Source organism: Amblyraja radiata, chromosome 3, assembly GCF_010909765.2.
Source record: "Amblyraja radiata isolate CabotCenter1 chromosome 3, sAmbRad1.1.pri, whole genome shotgun sequence".
NCBI classification, from domain to species: domain Eukaryota; kingdom Metazoa; phylum Chordata; class Chondrichthyes; order Rajiformes; family Rajidae; genus Amblyraja; species Amblyraja radiata.
Genome location: NC_045958.1, coordinates 49,667,100 through 49,688,683, shown reverse-complemented (window position 1 = coordinate 49,688,683; position 21,584 = coordinate 49,667,100). Strand labels below are relative to the sequence as shown.

Genomic DNA, 21,584 nt, shown 5'->3' with positions numbered 1-21,584 from the left:
CCAACCTGATCTCCCGGTAGCACAGCACATCAACTCCCCCTTCCATTCCATAAACAACCTCTCGGTCCTGGGCCTCCTCCATGGCCAGAGTGAGCACCACCGGAAATTGGAGGAACAGCACCTCATATTCCGCTTGGGGAGTCTTGGGAAGTATTGCATCCTGGTGGCATGAACATTGAATTCTCACAATTCTGTTAGCCCTTGCTGTCTCCTCCCCTTCCCAGCTTTCCCTCAGCCCTCGGGCTCCTCCTCCTCCTTTTTCCTTTCTTCTGCCCGCCCCCACCCCCTATCAGTCTGAAGAAGGGTTTCGGCCCGAAACGTCGCCTATTTCCTTCGCTCCATAGATGCTGCTGCACCCGCTGAGTTTCTCCAGCATTTTTGTGTACCTTCGATTTTCCAGCATCTGCAGTTCCTTCTTAAACATGCTGCAGCCACAGTTGTTAATACATTTTTTGGAATTCTATTGTGCTTGAATAACAAAGCATCTCACAGCTAGCTTCCATATTGAACAGAAATGGAATGACACATCTCCATTTATTTCGAGAGGGCTAATATATAAAAACAAGGATGTAATGCTGAGGCTTTATAAGGCACTAGTCAGACCGCATTTGGAGTATTGTGAGCAATTTTGGACCCCATATCTGAGGAAGGATGTGCTGGCATTGGAGGTTTATGAGAATGATCCCAGGAGTGATTGGGTTAATATCTGATGAGCGTTTGACGGCACCAGGACTGTACTCGCTGGGGTTTAGAAGAATAAGGGGGGGGGGAACTCATTGAAACTTACCGAATAGTGAAAGGACTGGATAGTGTGGATGTGGAGAGGATGTTTCCGCTAGTGGGAGAGTCTAGGACCAGAGGCCACAGCCTCAGACTAAAAGGACGTGCTTTAGAATGTGGATGAGGGGGAATTTCTTTAGTCAGAGGGTGGTGAATCTGTGCGCAGATTCACAGATTCTTGATTAGTTAGGGTGTCAGGGGTTATGGGGAGAAGGCAGGAGAATGGGGTTGAGAGGGAAAGATAGATCATCCATGATTGAATGGCAGGGTAGACTTGATGGACCAAAAGGCATAATTCTGCTCCTATAACTTGAATCAAAAAGAATAATGTCAATTTCAGAAAAGATTACAAGGCATGAATGTTTTGCAAGATGAGAGGTCTATTTTGTCTCAATTGCAGATGCAATTCCAACCCAGCAAAGAGGAAAGAGCACCTCTTGCAGTGACAGGGAAGAAAGCCATTGGATGATGTTGGCTGAGAGATTTGCAGTGTTGCTGAATGATACCATTGCAGTCAATAAAATGTTTAATGACATGTCGTAACTGGGAAAGAAAGAATTGCAAAGGCAAGTTCTTTTATGTTTCAATGTGATACAAATCTCCCCCCTTATGATCATTTAAACTTCACTTAATCTTTAATTCGGTGAATTATGTTTTTGATTTTCTATCATAAATAATCTGTAACACATTCCAAAAAAACAAAAAATCTAGAAACATATACAGAAGAAATGTAGACACAGAGAAAGTGTAGTTTTCTATCCTGAAAATGAGGAGAGTACCAGCTCCATATTGTTAATCAACAGGATTGCGGTATCTAGTTCACAGAGCCAGGCTGGCTGGCTGGTCTGCAGCCATGCTGATAAACGACTCCAACAGTCAAACACTGAATTTAGGGATCAAACTCTGAGCAGGCAAGCACACTGTGTTCATGCTAGATGAAAAGGGTTTGAAAGCCAGTCATTAGCTTGTAAAATTTGATCTGTGTCAGGGTATAAAAGGATACATTTGGATGGATGATTTTCAATGCGAGGAGCTGAGGTGCACACCAGGCATGTAATGTAAAATTTCTGCACTCTATTAAAAAAAATTACACTTGAACCAGAGTAGAGTCAAAGAGTAATATTGCAGGAGAAAAGGCCTATCTACCCAACTCGTCCCTGACTACGATGCCTTCCTGAGCTCATCTCATTTTCCTGAATTTGGCCAGTATCCCTATCAACCTTTCCTACCTATGAACATGTTCAAACGTCTTATAAACACTGTGCTGTATTTCCCTCTACCACTTCATCTGGCACCTTGTTCCGTATACACAACATCCTCAGTGTGGAAAACATATCACTCTGGTCCCCATTAAATGTTTTCCCTCTCGCCTCTACTTTTTAAGACCATCACTTCAACTGATAATTAATTGGATGTATGATACACCAACCTCAAGTATTAATCAATTTACTCTACCATGGTACAAAACGAAAGCTCCAATTGAAATCACTAAAGATGTAAGAGACCTAGTAAATTAATTTGAATTCTTGCATTTTTTATTGCAGTTCCTCAGAACGTTTGAATTTTATTTACACATGCTGTATAATTATTTTAGATTATCCAATTATAGTAATTTAGAGCCAGCATTACAGTGAATTGCAAGACCCTACTCAATTTGTCATTTACGTTTAATGCCACAACATGTCTGCCCCTTAGAAACTGAAGTGCCTTCCATGCACAACCATCAAACTAATGTGGCCCAGATTTGAACCTATTATTCTGAGCGGGGTTAATCAATTTACGTGACATAATGCCATTTTTTAAAAAATATCTGGTTGTCAGAATATAATCTTTAAGCTCCAAAAATAAATATTTTTAAGGTATGTAAGGTCTACAGATTATTTTTAGAATGAATTAATTTTGTTGATGCACATAAATCCACACTAAATAAGTTTTAAATTCCCAATTTTCAAACAACAGCCTTAAGTCTAGTTGTACATGTTTACCTAAAAATAGTCATATCTGTGACAGAGATCAACAGTCATAACCTTTAGGCATGTTGCAGGACTTTCAATGCGATATCTCCAAATGTTTTTAATGTCAATAATGCCCAATAGGAAGCAACATTTTGAAGAGCAGCAGACACAGAAAACTAGTGAGAAAGAAGTAATGTCTGCTGAAAACCAGGCAATCTTCACTCGCTATCTAAAGGGCCTGTCCCACTTTCACGACTTAATTCAAAATCTCTGCTGAGTATAAAGGACCTAAAAAAAAAAAAATCAAGATCGTGGTATCTACGAACTCCTTCGACCTTGCACGACTATGTGCACAAACTCCTATGAGTATGTCTACGAATTCCCACGACTATTTTGATGCCCTCCTTACGAGTAAAAAGTTGCAATTTCTTTCATCCCGACCATTTTTTTACTCGTGGACATTTTTTATCGGGCTGGAAAAAACGTCCCGACTTATCTGATGCCACGAGTACCTACAGCTAGCATTAAGAGCTGCTACGATATATCTACGAACTCGTTATGAACATTCTGCGAGTTTGAATCAAGGGGAAAATTGGGAGAATTTGTGAAATTTACCTCGTGAAAGTGGGACAGGCCCTTTACCCTTCCACTTGAAGCTTTGATTTTAAAAGAGTTCTGTTACGTTCACTGACATGTCAGTGAGACCAAGAGTGGGCTTGGCAACCGCTTCACAGAACACTTGCACTCTGCCCACCAAGACAAACAGGAGCACCTTTTCCCATACTGAAGCACACATTCTCAGCCTCCTCCACTGTGAGACTGAGGCCAAATGCAAGTGGAAGGACAGTAACTCACATTTCACCCGAGTACACTGCAGCCCAATGGCAAGAGCACAGAATTGACCAAATTCAGGAAAACCTCTCCTGCTCTCCTCATCAACTCAGCTTTGTCTCCCACATCCCCTTTTCCACTTCTCCTACCCCTCAGTTCCTTTCTCCTACTCAATCTGCTGATCACTCTGCTCCACTCACGATGTCTCATTGCCCCCCTCTCTGTTCCCTTTTACCAAACATCATTTCCTGATTTTACATTTCATTCCTCACTATACTTTATCAGATTCCCTATTTACACCCTTTCGTCCTCCACTTATCCTCTCCAGCCTCGGTTACTAACGTCAACCTTCTCTCTCTCTCCCTTTCCCTCCCCCCCCCCAAACAGACTCATCTGCCAATCAATCCTTCTGAATGTTAATTATCAAAAATGAATATGAAAATCAAACGAGTTACAGCCACATAACTGAACATAAATTTACCCCCATAGGACTTAATGCCTTGATGCATGGTCCTGAATGCATTGAATTTTGATGAAAGATCACTGATCTGAGACATTAGTCATTTATTTCCGCTTAGATGCTGCCTGACCCGCTCATTAATTCTAGCTTTATCTGTGTTTATTTCAGATTTCCAGTGTCAGCAAATTTTTGCTTTTCAATTTTGTTTCCTGCCCAGATATCACAGCTGAAAATCTACCTTAGCGCATTAATCGTCTTAAATTTCTTCCCTTGCATCTTGAGTGTCAATATTGCGAAGAAGGCAAATTGTGACAGTCTCATTAGAGTTTGGAGACTGTCACAATTTGTCTTCTTCGCAATATTTTTTTCAATTCAATTCAACTTTATTGTCATTGCACAGATACAAGTATAGGTACAACAAAATGTAGTTTAGCGTCTGGTCATAGTCATAGTGCAAGATAGGAATTAAAAAAAAAAAATACAGAATAAGCATACATTAGAGTAAGAAGAGTACTGGTTAACAATGTGGATGGAGAGACCAAAGATATCTAGCGACGGGACTCTGAGTTCAGCAATGTAAGTGTGTTGTTGAAAATGCTGTTCCTCATCCTGCTTGTTCGAGACCTGAGGCTCCTGTACCGCCTCCCTGATGGGAGGAGGGCAAACAGTCCATGGTTAGGGTGAGAGGGGTCCTTGATGATCTTCCTGGCCCGTCTCAGACACCGTTTTCGGTGGAGGGCATCCATGGCAGGGAGCGGGGCACCGATGATGTGCTGAGCGGTTTTCACCACCCGTTGTAGTGCCTTCCTATCTGCTGCGGTGCAACTGCTGTACCATACCGTGAAGCAGGTGGTCAGGATGCTTTCGATGGTACAGCGGTAAAAGTTGGTCAGGATCTGGGGGGACAGGTGAGCTTTCTTGAGCCTCCTCAGGAAGTAAAGGCGCTGCTGCGCCTTTTTGATCAGTTTGGTGGTATTGAGGGACCAGGACAGATCCTCCGAGATGTGTACCCCGAGGAATATTTGTTTCAAGTCCTGACATAATATTGATTAGATTGAGTCTGGTACAGGAGGAATGAACATACAAGGAGTCAGAGGCCAGAACCTCTGAAAACTAATGACCAATTCTAACGTTGTCATCAAATTTGACGACTCGGATAATGTCATTATGATTTGGTGAGTTGACCAAAATCTCACAAAAGCCTAATGGCAGGTCAATAATTAAATAACAGGATATTTCTCTGAAAAATGCAGTCGAAGGAAATTATCGAAGGAAAATCTATTCCTATTCTTGCAAAACAAAGAAAAAGCATTGGCTAATCAACTGTGCATCTCTCTATTTTACCCCACCATGTTTATTCCTATATCTTCACTCTGGACCAACTAACGGTTCAGATGATACAAAGCTGCAAGAGAGTTGGTAATTTTAACTAGTTTGTTAGTTATTGAATCCTGGGGAATAACTCAATCAAGTAGTACTACTGTTTTTGGTCAGCTTGAAATGTGCAGATAGCAATGGCTATTCTAAACAAATATCAAAGTAAACTCACAGAAAAAATCCTTTAAAATATTTTCCATTTGCCAGAAGTAAAATACTCACTCTTCATAGAACATGCAAGTCCTTTACTTAATCCCAGAGAACAGAGATGCATATTATTAAAATATAAGGCTTGGAGAGATCTTCAACAATGTGCAGAATTACAGATGGAACTCCGCTAGTTTAAAGAGAGCAGGACATTGCATGAGTCATTGATATACTTTCCAGGACTATGCCGCTTGTCAGGATCTTAGGAATGTTATAATCTGATCGACTGGGAGAACCCCAACTCTGTGTGGCAGCACAATGATCACTGGAGAGTTCAGGAGTACATTAACCAAAGATTCAAATTATTATCCAGTCATTCTTCCGGTAATATGGACATTGGATGAAAACTAGAGCAGGCCTACTGGGATTTTTTTTCTTCCAATTTTTCTTCTTTTTGTCTTTTCCTTTGGTGTGTAGAAGGTTAGGGGGTAGCCTTATTAATGTGTACAAGATCATGAGGGGTATAGTTTCCAAAAGCACTGACTAAAAGTGAGAGGATAAATATTTAAGAATGACCTCAGGGGCAACCTCTTCATTCAGAGAATAGTTCATATCTGGAAATAATCTGCCAGCGAAAACTATAAAATTAGAGACAATTGTAACATTTAAAATACATTTTTACAATTTTATATTTGTACAGATATATGGATAGGAAGGGTTTGAGGGATTATGGGCCAAATGCAGGCAAAGTGGACTGGCCCAATATACCAACATGGGTGACAATGACAAGGTAGGCTTAAATACTTGTTTCTGTGCTCAACAGCTCTGTGACCCTGAGCAGCTATATATGGCCCCATTTGCACAAATGATACAAAGAAGCAATTTCTCAGTTTAAAAATGTGTTTCTCACCAGTTTTCTTTTAATATGGTTATTTTAATCCAAATTTATAAAGTGGGTCAAATTAAAATGCAGTAAAAATGTTGTATGCAAATTATATAGCTAGTGTTTAACATTGGAAATAAATATTTAAAGAGTTGGATTATTTCAAAATATGCAAAAGGTCGTTAATGATTCAAATTCTGCAATCTGACACAAAAAATGATATAGATGATAAAAAACATACCAGGAAACAAATCAGATTTATAGTGATGTTAAAACAACTTTGTTGATCCCATTTTTCATTTCTGTGTTAAGCCATTTCAATAAACATGGGGATAAGAAACCTCTACTCCCATTTCCTGAATATTATAAATTTTCCATTGCCTCTGGATACATTTGTAGAAAATTACATTAGTACATAGAGTGATAAATGTAGTGTGATAAAATATACTAGTGTTCTCTTAGTAGCTCAGATCATTACCACACTATACATGAATGCATATATTCATTTTATGGGTAATTACAGAGAACTGTTCACTTCTAAAATGCAGTTCTTTCTTTGCACTGTTAAATACTTATTAGCACATTTTCCCCAAAGATGATTTATATATAATATATGCCAACCGTTTTACAATAAAGAAATGTAAAAGAGAGCATTTGGAATGGATGAATTGAAAGGGGAATCAACAGCATATGTTGCCACCCTAAAACATGTCTTCTCAATACCATGATGATCAACAGCACTCGCTACCTCCCAAACTGGTAGCAATGCCAAATGAAGAAAATGGCTGACAATAAATAGCTCCGGAGTGAGATTTCTCCAACAAACTGTACATCTGAAGTATATAGTTGACGGTACACTATAGTCTGTGGAATTCTCTGCCTCAGAGGGCGGTGGAGGCAGGTTCTCTGGATGCTTTCAAGAGAGAGCTAGATAGGGCTCTTAAAAATAGCAGAGTCAGGGGATATGGGGAGAAGGCAGGAATGGGGTATTGATTGGGGATGATTAGCCATGATCACATTGAATGGCGGTGCTGGCAAAAAGGGCCGAATAGCCTACTCCTGCACCTATTGTTTATTGTCTATTGATTAAACTGATCCCATAATGACATGAAGCAGAACCTAGTACTTAGGTTTGAGATGTACAATTCTATCCACCTTATCTTTCTTCTGCACACCATGGATGAAGAACATACTATAGATGAAGGCAAGGGGTTGAAAAAACACCCAACACATACAAATAATATTTACCTATCTATCTGTTAAAGATACCATTTGATATGCCAACCGTCTCACAATAAAGAAATCTAAAATACAGCATTTGGTATGGATGAATTGAAAGGCTTGTCTAGCAACTACACATAGGAGGAGATGTAGCCCTTTCAGGAATTAACACACCTTATCCAACCAGACTTTCTATTTTACACGTCTATAAGTCAGTAACATGACATAGGCTTTGAAACTTTGCCTTTAAAAATAAACCTCCTCATGCAAAAGTGATCCTCGGGAAATCAGTTTAGTTTAGTTTATTGTCAGGAGTACACAGGTACAGTGAAAAGCTTTTATTGCATACTAACCAATCACAATTAAAATCAAAGGTACACAAAAAAGCTGGAGAAACTCAGCGGGTGCTGCTGCACCCGCTGAGTTTCTCCAGCTTTTTTATGTACCTTCGATTTTCCAGCATCTGCAGTTCCTTCTTAAACAATTAAAATAAAACCATTTTACAGTGGATAGATACATTATAAGGTAATAATATTTAGTGCAAAGTAAAGCCAGTAAAGTTTGATCAAAGATATTCCAAGGGTCACCAATGAGGTAGACAGTAGTTCAGGACTGCTCTCTAGTTGTGGTAGGATGATTCAGTTGCCCAATAACAGCTGGGAAGAAATGTCCCTGAATCTGGAGGTGTGTGCTTTCACATTTCTATACCTTTTGCCCTATGGGAAAGGGTAGAAGAGATAGTGGCCATGGTGTAACTTGTCCTTGAATATGCTGCTGGCCTTGCCGAGGTATAAATGGAGTCAATGGAAGGGAGGTTGATTTATGTGATTGTCCGGGATGCGTCTACAATTTCTTGAAATCACTTCGTTGACATACATCATGAAGTCTAAAGGAAGCTGGTACGTATAGCCCTCAACTGACAGGAAAACAACGGAGAACAAAAATCTCAAAATTGCCACAAAGACCAAAATAAAAGCTCAAATCCATAGACAGAAAATATCCAGTCCTCACCAGGTTCACAAATTCCACCCCTTTGTCGGGATTAAGTACTAGAAACATGCAGCATTCCCTCAGGTGGATGCATCAACATGGTGACGTTAGATGCAAAAGTGACATGACAAACATTAAGATTTCCTCAGAAGCATTTCCTTGCTCGCTAGTCCCATTGTCAGTGGCGTGAAGACTACCTCAGTTTGGGCATATTTTTACATGAACTGAGATAGTCAAAAACTGTGTGTGCTCTCTATTCAATCGTACTATACAATTAACCCACATACAACAGGTAGTGCAAAGAGAAAAGTACCAGTGTGTAAAATATAGCGTTACAGCATTATAGCATTACAACAGAGAAAGTGCAAAAAAAGTGCTAATATGCACTGGGATAGAATGGGAGATCAAGACTACACCTTATGAGATGTCTGTTCAGTTGTGTGATAGCAGGGAAGAAGCTGTTGCTGAATCTGGTGGTACAAGCTTTTAGCTTTTGTATCTTCTACCCGACAGGAGAAGAAATGACTCGGATATAAACGGCCCTTGATTATGCTAGTTGCTATGCTGAGGCTGCATTAAGTGTAAATAGAGTTGATAATGTGGGGGAGGGGAAGAGGTTCATTGGTTTCTGCGATGGGCTGGGCTACACCCACACAGTTGCATTACACAGAAGGTTCCTCCTTCCCTCACATCCAATCATAAGAAACATTTGTTCTAAGGACCGATGTAATATTATAAATTATCATCTTCTAAAGTCTAATATTTCTCAAGTGTCCCAGCAACTGTCTGAAACAGATTTTGAACTCCTTAAATATGTATTGACAAGCCTGACCTCTATTCACACCCAGTCTGTTATACTTAATTACATTGTGGAGTTGACCAGGAATGTTACCCCAATTCCATATATTTTTGTGTCCCCTGTGCTAAGCCTAGTTTATACTTATATTTGAATGCTAGAATTAACATTCTGGAGCACAAATATAATTTTTTGTTAGAGTCAATTTATTTATTTACTATTTGAAGATAATTTTATTTTAATATATATCACAAGAAAGCATGAAATATATCCAGTGCTATTGAGATATCTACACCCCAAGTTAACAATGTATTTGCAACAATGGTTAGAACTGAGTGTTGGAATACGATGCTCGAAACTATCAACATAAAGAAAGACCAATTTAACAAGTATTTATTGACCTGTAATCCCAACACTGATCAATTTTAATATGAGAGCTCCTTTAACATGAAGGCAGTGTTTTTTTGGTCAAAGGTGGGTCTGAAAGCAGAATTTTTTGTTCTCCTTGAGATAATATTTTCTTCCAAACAATTACTATAGTTAAACTTCACAACAATCTCCACATGGAATAAATTGTTCTGGCTTTTGTTTTGATATATTAGTGAATTGAATTGATCCAGATTCTCTTTCTGTACTCGAAGATAGTTGAATTAATATTTTACAAATTTCACTGTTACTGTGTAATTAAGACACACTGGAAATTGTTAAATATACATCATGCTTTAAACTGAAAAATATATTTCTAAAATCGGTTAGGTATGGGGAGCTCCAATTTAAATAATTTAACATCTGCAAAATGTAATCAGCAATTTGCATATTATCAAAACAAAACAAATAGCACAATCTGAAATAAGTGGCAAGATTTAAAAGCTGCAGTTATCAATGTCAAAAACAAAACAACTTACTTTGTCATGAATTAATCACCGTTTGCATTCTAAATGTTAAACAAAGCAAACACTGCATGCTCTTTTGTAGTCAATCTCTCGATACTGGTTGGATTGTGCAGTGTGTAGAGAAAGGCTTTTGTGCGAAACAAGGATTACGATTAAGTTGCACAGTGTTCGCTTCAGAGAAGTTCAAGAGGCCCCATTTACCCTAGTTAAAAAAGAACCCTTTCAAATCTCTCATTTATAGCTAATTTAAAAGCAATGACCTTTGTATATCACGGTCACAATCTGTAAAACATGCAACGAGTTAGCCGTTTCTTTAGATGAGAGCTTTGCAAACCCAAGTGCATTGAAGCATAATTCCTAAAAGCCTCCAGCTTCGACTTTAGTATATAATAGCTCAGAATTTCCAGGAACAATGCAATCTTTGATTTGTGCTCAAGTTGCATCCTCTTGTGTGTTGATCATTTTGTTTCAAATTTATTACCAAATCTACTGGCCAAGCAAGGTTAATATGCCACTGAAAACATAATGAGGAATTAGTGACCGCAAAAATTGTTCAACCGACGCCTTGGTTCACGTGTAAATCAGACTATAATCAATATTTATACATAAATTACTATTCACTTCAAATTCCAGAATAGCTTCTTCCCCATTGTCATCGTACTACTAAATAATCTTCTCATAAGTTAAGTGTTGGTCTCAATCTCCCAACCTACCTCGTTGCAGTCCTTGCACTTATTTTAAAATCTGCAACTTTAACACCACAGCACTAATACTATACTCAGGTATTTTTCCCTTTGCACTACCTGTTGTACTTGTGCAATGGCTTGATTGTACTCATATAGTATGATTTGACTGGATAGCACATTGTTTTTCACTGTATATCAGTACACTCGACAATAAATATAAAGTACAGATCTTTTATTTCCCAAAGAAATACATTTTTATTTCTAATTTCTGTTTACTGTGTAACGTAAACACTACTTTTTGTTTTACTGTTTCCCTCAGGGTATCCAAAAATATAGGCTTTGTCCTATAAAAAGAAGCCTAATACCAATTTAACAATCTTGCTATGAAAATTGGCATAACTGAGTGTTGGAAGGTAGTGCTCACAACCATCAACATAAAGGCAAAGATTTCTGTTTCAAGCAGAACTTAACAAACAGCCGACATGCATACTCCACCCTTTCACATCTCGCCTATCTCCCAAGACCTACCAAGTGCTGGTGCACCAGCCGAGAGCAATACAAATTCCCGAAAGATTATTGCTTACTGCAAATAATGGCACATGTTAAATGTGCCTGGAATTTCAGTGGTGTAAAATTGGCCCAGTGTGTAAGGTGTATTGCAAAGCACCCATCTGTAGGAAATTCCAGCAACTTAAACAGAACCTATAATTTTTGCTAGCATATAATAATAGCTGCTCTGATCTGCTATACATCTGTAAGATAACAGACCCGTCTGAAAGATGATAGGGGATCAAAGTAATTTATTAAAGAGGATTGCCAATGAAGTATTTACCAGGATATATTCAAATTTGGATGTTCTGTATATAGAGTATATGGTTAATGGTTAATACAGTCTACCCTTGTTATGACGGACCTCTATAAAACAAATTTTGGTTATAGCGGACGGAGGGTCCGCACAGTAATGTTTCTTTAAGAACACAAGCTGCTAGTTACACTGCTGGAGGTCATTGAAATTGACATGCAATTGCTTCAATTGATACTTGTGCAATGATGCTCTATTAAACAATATAACACTTGATCTATTAAACAATTGACACTTGTGCAATGATGCTCTATTAATCAGTATAACAATTAGCTTTAGTAGGTTTAGCTTGCAATAACAGAAATACATTTTTAGCTTTTCAAAAGAACTTTGTATTTAAAAACAACTTGTTTAACATTACAATGTCAAACAGCACATTTGGTTGGCAAGTAGTATGTCCTACTCAAATTGAAGTATGTAAAACTACCAACATGAATCCATGCTGCGTTAAAATCCTGGCTCTAGCCCTGAAAAGCAGCTGTGCAACTCATAGGATTACTACTACAAGTGTTGCAAATCATAAAACGAAGAGAGAGATGGAAGACAGTGAGGGAACATGCATGCCTTCTCACCGACTAAAGCCTGGCCATTTTAATTGAAGGGATCCATAACTTATACTTTAAGACAGGAGGGAAGTTATCTACACCCACAACCAGGCATGCCTGGCAGGAAGTGGTAGCACATTCAATCTCCGAGGTCGAACATATTGGAACACGAGCACCGCAGAAAGGAGTATCATAACCTCACATGTGTTGTGAAGATGAGAGTTACAGACTCTAGATTTGCACAAGGGGTGTCCTGCTTCCACCCACAGCACTCAGTCACCACAACTATCTCAGAGTTAATGTTCTAAGTTGAGGACCTTTCTCTTTCTCTCTCCAAAGATGCATCATTACAATTTCCAACTTGATCTGTGAGTGGACAATGATAGTCTTACTTTGGCAAAACGTCACTGAATGGGCCGATTGCATCGAATTGGCAAAGGTAAAAAAAATTACAACTCTAAAGGTATCAAGTATGCAAATATTTCTGGAAAAGGTCTTTATTGCATTGCACTCTTGAAGTGGTCAATTTCATTCACATAAGATTGAAATAAACAACACTATATGATGGAATTTCTAAGCCATGGCTTTGAGATACCACGTACATCAGTCAGTAACTAAGCAGGAGACACAAATTCTTTTTAATTCCCTTTTCTGATGATATGCCCAGTAACAATGACTCATTTTAAGCAGATGCATCAGGTTACTTCTTTTTCCCATCTTAACAGTTAAATGTTCTCTAACACTGCAGCTGTGTGCACAAAGACCCTTTCATCCACTTAAATATTGAAGGAAAAAATGAAGTAGTTTTCTAGGACACCCACATGTTCATTTGGGCATGAGCTTGTTTCTTTTGAACACAAAAGTGACCCAAAATCTCAAGTGATTTGCTTTAACAGTTCAAAATGCATACAAACTTGTATTTTATGCTTGGTTCTGTGCTTCCCCATAGTTTAAATCAGGGAAGTAATAAAACAGCTGGAGAGACATCTGCAGCACCATGCAGTAAGGATGAGCAAATGGATTAGGCAACATTTGCCCCACTGAAGGTTATATCCTTTGATGTGGTTTCTCTGAGTAATATACACTCTGCTGTTATCATTTTGCTTGCTGCGGTCTGCATCCGCTCTGAACAGCTACAATAAAGTTGCCATCTGCTGTCTTCACAATGCAGGAAAAGTACTGGGATTAATGCCAAATTATATCTTCACTAAAATGACAGTAACTAGACTTTGTTTTCTTATTGTAGGTGTCATTGACAACCTAGCTTATTACTACTTCAGAAAAGTATTCTTTTCTATTTTCTTCTTTTTGCTCATGATGTATGCCATTCTTGTGAGAAACCGATGTTGAGTGCTGGAACCAGCTTTGAAACACAAACCAAGGAAACATGAAAGAAACTAGATCAAAGGACTTGTTCATTTTCCTTTAAAAGTCAAATCAAAGACAACCTGCTTTCTAATTCCTAGTGTAGGGTTTGTCTTGCAATCATGTGCCTACTTCAGCCACAGAATCTAGTATTTAGACTACACCTTCATTACATACATGATGTATTCCATCAGGGAGCATTTGATTTTTTGGGGGGAAAAGTCATCCTCAGCAGCAATCACAATGTGGAGGAAGGCTGATTAGAAGGAACTGTAACCAACAGCGCAAGCAATTTATGCACCAGCCGACCAAACTCAAATTAGAAAGATCTGGGTTCAAGTCCGATTGCAAAATTAAACACTGTATACCAAAGATTATACTTTGTTCACCATTTAGGGAACACTGCATTGTTAGGATGTGTAGAAGGGAACTGCAGATGCAGGTTTATACCAAAGATAGACACAAAGTGCTGGACTAACTTAGGGCGTCAGCCAACATCCCAGGAGAAAAAGGATGGGTGACAAAATGTGTAGAAAGGAACTGCAGATGCTGGTTTATATATTCATGTACCTGTCCAAATGTCTATTAAAGGTTGTTCCATATAGCCACCACCCTCTGTGAAAAAAGTGCCCCTCAGGTTCCTGTTAAACCTTTTCCCTTTCACCTTAAACCTTTGCCATCCACTTATTGATTTCCCTACTTTGGGAAAAAAAAGACTGTGCATTCACCCTATCTATTCCTCCTCAGCATTTCACACACATCTAAGATCTTCCCTCAGTCTCCTGTGCTCCAAGTAATAGGGTCCTGGCCCGGCCAACCTCTCCCTAGAGCCGAGATCCACAAGTCCTGATGACATCCTCATCAATCTTCTTTCCAGCTTTATAGCAGATTTTCTATAGCAGGGTGACCAAATCTGAACACAATATTTGTAGTGCGTCCTCTGGTCCAAGATTCCTTCATCAGTTTGCATCATTAAAAATAGATTAGGTGATCTGGTCATTCATTTGTTGGTGGAGAAACCTTCCTGCATGCAAACAAGCTGGTGCTTCTGCTCTTGTAATGACTAGCCAAAGTAAGACTTGAATACAAAGCATTTTGGGGCCATCCTGTGACTCTGAAAATGTACCAAATAAATGGAAGCAGTTTCTCAGTTACGAAATATGTAAAATCAGCAGCAAAGCCAAGCAATCAAGGCTTATAAATATTGGGCTGAATTATTTTGACTGACTGATAGCAGGCGGTTCCAAAGAAAATTGCAAAAAGCAGCCATTTTGGCCACAAAACAGTTTGGATTTCCGTGTACATACCAGCAAATGTAGGTTTGAAACGTTCTAATGATTAATTAGATGCCAATCTGGCAGACCACCAGCTCTGCTATTGGACAGTGCTGAGCCCAGCAGTGACAAGCAGGAGATAGGTCAGATGCATCTCTTTTCTGACACTTAGCTCTACACCATGAAGGGGTAGCGTACTGTAAGAAAGGTGATTCCACCTTTGGCAAAAGACAAGTTTTGTCTTATTTAACTTTAATTGCTTGTTAAGAGTTTTAGTGAGGGTTTATTTTTTTATATTTATATTTATTTAAATTATTTTCATATCTCTTTCAGAGACATTTATGGCTTGTAAAGAGGCATGGTCTTGGGATATGGCACCTACATCCTATTGTTGCTTGGAACCCATTCCCATAAGGAGATGCAGGATGCTGCCTCTTATTCAGCTGAACACAACCAGGAAAATTAGAGTGGGTAGGTTGGGACATCAGGCAGCCAGTTTGGATTGTAGACCGAGCCAAGCATCATACTGCTAATTTGGAATAGATTTTAACATACATTTTCAACTATATTTATTTTGCATATTTTTCCAGGCAGTTGCTAACTAATTTACCTCATGGATTCAGCCAATTTCAGACCCAAATCTTGCAGCAAATGTGATGAATTCCAGAATTCACCGCGCCTCGTGATGCATTTCTGGCTTGGGTTGACGGGGACACAAGTGTAAGTGAGATACTATTATAGGATACAAATGTGCCAAGTCCCAAGCAACTTCTGAAAGGGCCAAGGGCAAGATCTCCATCATCCATCCCAAAGAAAAATAATTTTTGATGCAAAGCGGGGAATCTTGTGGTCTCCATATGGAGATTTTTTTTTCCAAATGTTTAGCAGCTTTATTCCAATCCCTTTGGAATTGTCATAGGAATTACATTTTGGAGAAAATGTGTAGTCTCCCCCTCCACTTCAGGGTCACATTTCCTACACCCACTCCAATATTCAGTCAGTGATGTCAGTGTACATTTGATAAATGCAACACGTCATACCAGCATTCGATTGAGTAGAGCCCAATAAGGGTTTATTTCACAATGATCCTTTATAAGGGACAATTCCCCATGAGTGCAAGCAGGGGCAGAAAACCCGGGGGGGGGGGGCCCAGAGGGGACACGTCCCCTCCATGTTTTGAGAGGTGGGGGTCATCCCCCCCAAGTTTTTGTAATCCGGATTTTAAAATCCGGTGATCGAGGGCGCCGAATGGAGGAGAGAGACGTCGGTCGGCATGCAATGGGGGCGGGACATGATTCAGCGCGATGATTGGAGGAGGGAGGAGTGAGGGGGAGGGGGTGGTACTGAGGATAGAGTGCGGTGATTGGAGGAGAGACGTGGCACAATCGTGCGCTTCATCCACAGCCAGGAACGATCCCGGCCGGGTCTCTGGCGCTGTCCTGTCCCCATCTGAGTACCCCCCCCCGCGCGGGTGCGCAGAGAGGTCGGCAGCAAAGATCCTCTGCTATAGGATCTTTGGTCGACAAACGGGCCAGGGCAGAGAAACAGCGCTAAACCCAACTCTGCCTGTCCTGCCAGGTGAGCTTACAACCCTTCCTGGACTTGCGGGAAATATGGCCAGCGCGGAGGAGCAGCGCTGGTGTCCCGTCAGTCCAGGCAGGGCTGTAGTTAACCCGGTGAGACAGGCAGTTGAGCTGCATTTAGCGCTGGCTTGAGCCTCCGAAGCCTTGCGCGTGCGTGTGACCGCCAAAAAATGGTGTCCCCCGTCCCCTCCATGTTTTGATAGCGAGTTCCGCTCTTGAATGCAAGGATGGAGAGCAATGCTCACTGACACAATTAAATATGAAGAAACATTCAAATGTTAATTCAACTTTTCAAGGCAAATGAAAATCACTAAATTATCTGATAACAATTTCTAAGCCCTCCCTGTATTTCAACTTCTTTGGAAAATGCCCACCCTGCAACATTATGTCTCTATCACCAATTTCGTGGCTAAGACCATCATGTCAAGTATCATCTTCTGCCCCTATATTGTCCCCACTGTCTTACGCACAAGACTCTCCGAGTCTCTTCCTCACACTCTAAATAGCTAATTTTCAAACACATAGCCTACAAAGGAGAGATAAATGCCAGAGAGACTGCAGACGTTGGGATAGTGTGCATAAGCCTGGGTCAGATCTCAGCGACTGTCAGAAAGTGAGAAATATGGTGGGTTCGGTGCAGACATGTTGAGTTTCCAGAGACTCAGGCTGCACCGTCACCAAACAGCTAGCTGGTGGATTCTCTAAAGGGTATGGATGGAGCAGAATATTGGGACTACCCCTAGTTTGAGTTAGAAAGTGAAGCAGTCTCTATCATGAGGCAACAGTGCTCAATGTCACTCCAGTACTCACATGCTCATTTGAAAAGTATAAGGAGCATTTACCTAGCTCAAGTAGCATCCCTCCTCAGAAATTTGTCTACTGATTTTTGCAAATTACCATAAAAGTCAGTATTACTTTCTGCAACTTTGTCTTTCTCATCTGTAAAGGTTTGGATGTCACGCTACTGTTTTGGTGGGACCCTGACAATATAATAAAAATTATGTTTGGTCAATTCTGGACAAAATACATACATTTCTTTTAAAAGAAGTGTATTCATAAATATCATTATCAGCAAAACCAAAATGACAGATTTGAGGACAGATTGCAATACTCAAGAACAGTAAAAATCAGCACGAACAAACCATGTACTATTAATTATGATTAAATTCTAAACGATACACATGCTTATTCCAAATCTGACGTTTGTTTCTGTCAGATGAGTTTGTCATTAATTTACTTCATTCCAATACCAACTTTAATGCTTCCTTTCAAATTGTAATAAGTGAAATAATGCTTGAAGCAGAGCTTGCCATCAGTTTTCATAAGGTCAGTATATCCAATACAGTAATAACATTTCTGTAATTGAATGCATCTTTCAAAAAAAGCAATGCTTACTCAATGCATTGAATCTATCTGCAGAAATTAAAGATGACTTGTTCTTACCTCTCTCACACTGAGGACCAGTAAATCCATAAACACAGGCACAACGATTAGGTCCAATACAACGACCACCATTTTGGCACCCATTTTCACAGACAGCTGTAACATGGCAAAATTAGAATGTTATACAACGATCTATACTTAAAGTACCAAAATGCTGGTGTAACACAGAGAAATGCGTACAATAAAATGCTGTGCACCACAAGGAAATATTTTAGTATAACATTCAATGGCTCCGGCAGATGTCCATCTGTAACCAATTTAACTAAAAGCTCTTTATGAACCCATCATATGAAAGTTAATTGACTTTGAATGTTTTTTCATTTGAAGAGCCATACTGTGCAGTGTGTGATATACAAGGGTTAATGAGTCTCCACATTAATAGATCTACAACAAACACAAATTTGGTTCCTATTAAGGGATGGCATGTAAATTTGGGAACATTTCAACATAGGTCAAATTGAAAACCAATTGAGGTAAATATAGAATCTTGGCACTAGGGGCAATGTTTTCAAGTTCCTATGTTCTATGAAAGCACCAAATTAAACTGTATATCAGCAACTTCCACCAATCGTGTAGCTGTCCATGGCCGTCCGAAGGGGGGGGGGGGGGGGGGGGTGCGTTGGGTGCGTTCGCACCCCCCTTTTCCTAGAATAAAATCCCGAGAAAAAATAAATAAAAAATTGGACAGCAATTCGGGGAATTCTGGTTCTGGCCCGTGGGATGATTTGAAAAAAAATATTTCCGACCTGCGCAGTTGGGAGAAGCTGGCGACGCGGTAGCGACGTAAAGTGACTCCGTCTCTCCGCGCGCGCGCAGTGGGCGGGATTAAATACCCTGGGCCTAGTTTGGGCGAGTGGGACCGTGAAATATTGCGTTGCGGGAAGTGGAATCTGTCTGTTTGTTAAACTACCCGCGAATGGGCCAATCCGACCCGTGGGATGATTTGGGAAAAAAAGGAGTGCTCGCTTCTCCGTGCCTGGGGCTACAGTATCTCCCAGCACGGAACATCGCCTCCATCCGCGGAGTCGGGGCCTTGCCGCTGGTCAACCTGGCAGCCATGGAGCGGGTCCGCTGCCAGCGATTCTCCCGTCGCCGGGCGGGAAGCACGATTGACAGTACTGGCAGCGGCACCGGGTCCACAACAACAACCCCCCCCCCCCCCCACTGGTCCCTCGCCCCCCACCGGTCCCTCGCCCCCCGCCGGTCCATCGTCCCCAGCCGCCGGTCCCTCGCCTCCCCGTTGGTCCCTCGTTTCCCCCCCCCTCGCATTGGTTGGCGGCGTCAGAGGCTGTAGTGCGGGGTGACCGAGGGTCGGAGCGAATGTCGGGCCCCGCCTGCCCTCATAGCGGTCGCTGTGTGCCACTCTGGAGGGGAGGCGGTGGCGAAGAGATCCCAACTGCCACCCTCTTTGGCGGCGGCACTTAGTGGTGGACAGGGACGGCCAAGGCAGCGGGGCGATGAATCCGGTGTTGTCCGAGGAGCGCTGACCTTCCTTCCTCCCCACCTCCTCTGCTCCTTCCCCTCTCTCTCTCTCTCTCTCTCCTTCTTCGCCCCCCCCCCCCACCCACTGATCCCCATTCCCGCCTCTAATCAGTCCTCAGACATCCCCTGTGCTCCCCTCCCCATCTACCCCCCCTTCTCCCCCCCCCCCCCCCGGATCTTGACTCCGCCAAAATTATTTCTGAAATATTGGTCATAAATTTGGTGCAAAAATGTTCTAAAATGCTTAGAATGCAACAGAGATAATCTAAAAGGGGGGCTTCACATTAAATTTTTGTAATCCTGTCATCCCCCCCCATTTATGAAAAGCTTCGCACGGGCCTGCTGTCTGTTATATTCTTTGCAAACCTCATGAAATATTTCTTTAATAAATGTTCAGCCATCCATGTTCCTCAAAAACACACTTTGCAGCAGTAAGAACAGAATGACATTGGGAGGAGGCAAAGATAAATCTCCAGAATACAATAAAAGTTCTCCTGACTGAAGGAAAGTTTACAGGCGTGAAGGAGAAATATGAGTGTCCATGAGGGGAAAGGTCGATTTGGGTGCTTGTCCCACAAACTGTGGAATACACACAACAATTTAGTAGTAGGGTCAGAGAAAATGCAACTACAGAATGGATTCAGTTATATCCAAGAAGCTGTACCATTATGTTGAAGTGATTTTAAAATAAATAAAATTGTGTCCAATGAGAGAAGTAACTTCAACAGATTGTTGGTAGAAAATTAGGAACGAATTAGATATATAAAACAGTTATAGGCTTAACGTGTTAACATGAAAGCAACTGATACTTTACTTAAATGATCACTTTAAGAACTGTAGAACACTGGAAAGACAATGAGCATCTTTGACATCCATGGCTAATTAGTAGAAAGCTATGAAAAATACATGGATTTATCTTGATCAATAAAAGCTTAATAATATGTAGATAATTAGGTATGTTAATAATATTCAATCTCAGCATAAGATCATACGAATTAGAAGCATAAAATGGCCATTCAGGTTCTTGTACCTGTCCCACCATTCAATTAAGTCATGGGTAATATTTTACATCAGTGCCAATTTCTAGCACTAACATTGATGTCCTTAATATCTAGAGATCTTTCATTACCTGTTCAGTTTGACCAATTTATTTTAATATGAATAAAGAACTGAACTCAAAAAGGATAAAGTTCTACATAAGTCCCAATTCATATAAACACAGAAAGAGCAGCGCTCAAAATAGAACTCCCAGTGTTAAGATTGATTCACATATCCATCTCCTTAGATCTATTGAAATTAATGGCTGTGTTGCGTAGGAAGGAACGGCATATGCTGGTTTAAACCAACAATGGACACAAAAATCTGGCGTAACTAAGCAGGTCAGACACCATCTCTGGATAAAAGGAATAGATGATGTTTTTAATCGAGACCATTCTTCAGACTCAGGGGAGAGGGAAATGAGAGATACAGATGGTGATATAGAACAAATGAATGAAAGATATTCTTAAAAGTAATGATAATAAAGGTCACTGTTAGCTAGGGTCTATGAGAAAACGAGATGCAGACAATGAGGCTCAACTTTGAACCTAGTGCAATTTGGGTGGGGGAGGGATGGAGAGAAGAGGAATGTAAGGGTTACTTGAAGTTAGAGAAATCAATATTCATAACCCTGGGTTGTAAGTTGCCCAAGTACAACATAAGGTGCTGTTCCTCCAATTTGCGTTTTGCCTCACCTGACAATGGAGGAGGCCCAGGACAGAAAGGTCAGTGTGGGAAGGGGAATTAAAGTGTTTGGCAACTGGGAGATCAGGTAGGTCCAGGCAGACTGAGTGAAGGTGTTCAGCAAACGATCAGCCCAGTCTACGTTTGGTCTCGCCAATGTACAAGAGTCCACACTTTGAACAACGGATACAGTAGTTGAAGTTGGAGGAGGTACAAGTAAACATCTGCCTAACCTGAAAGGACTGTCGGGGTCTGTATAAGAAAGAACTTCAGATGCTGAAACCGAAGA

At 40.5% G+C, this 21,584-nt stretch overlaps 1 protein-coding gene across 1 annotated transcript in view; it reads right to left on the bottom strand.

The window, feature by feature from the left end:
• The window catches only part of fbn2 (fibrillin 2), a 304,739-nt gene that overhangs the window by 266,987 nt on the left and 16,168 nt on the right, over nt 1–21,584 (bottom strand). The window contains exon 5 of the mRNA XM_033017776.1: nt 18,092–18,187. Within this exon, the coding sequence (XP_032873667.1) occupies nt 18,092–18,187 (96 nt within the window). The remainder of the gene's footprint in view (nt 1–18,091; nt 18,188–21,584) is intronic.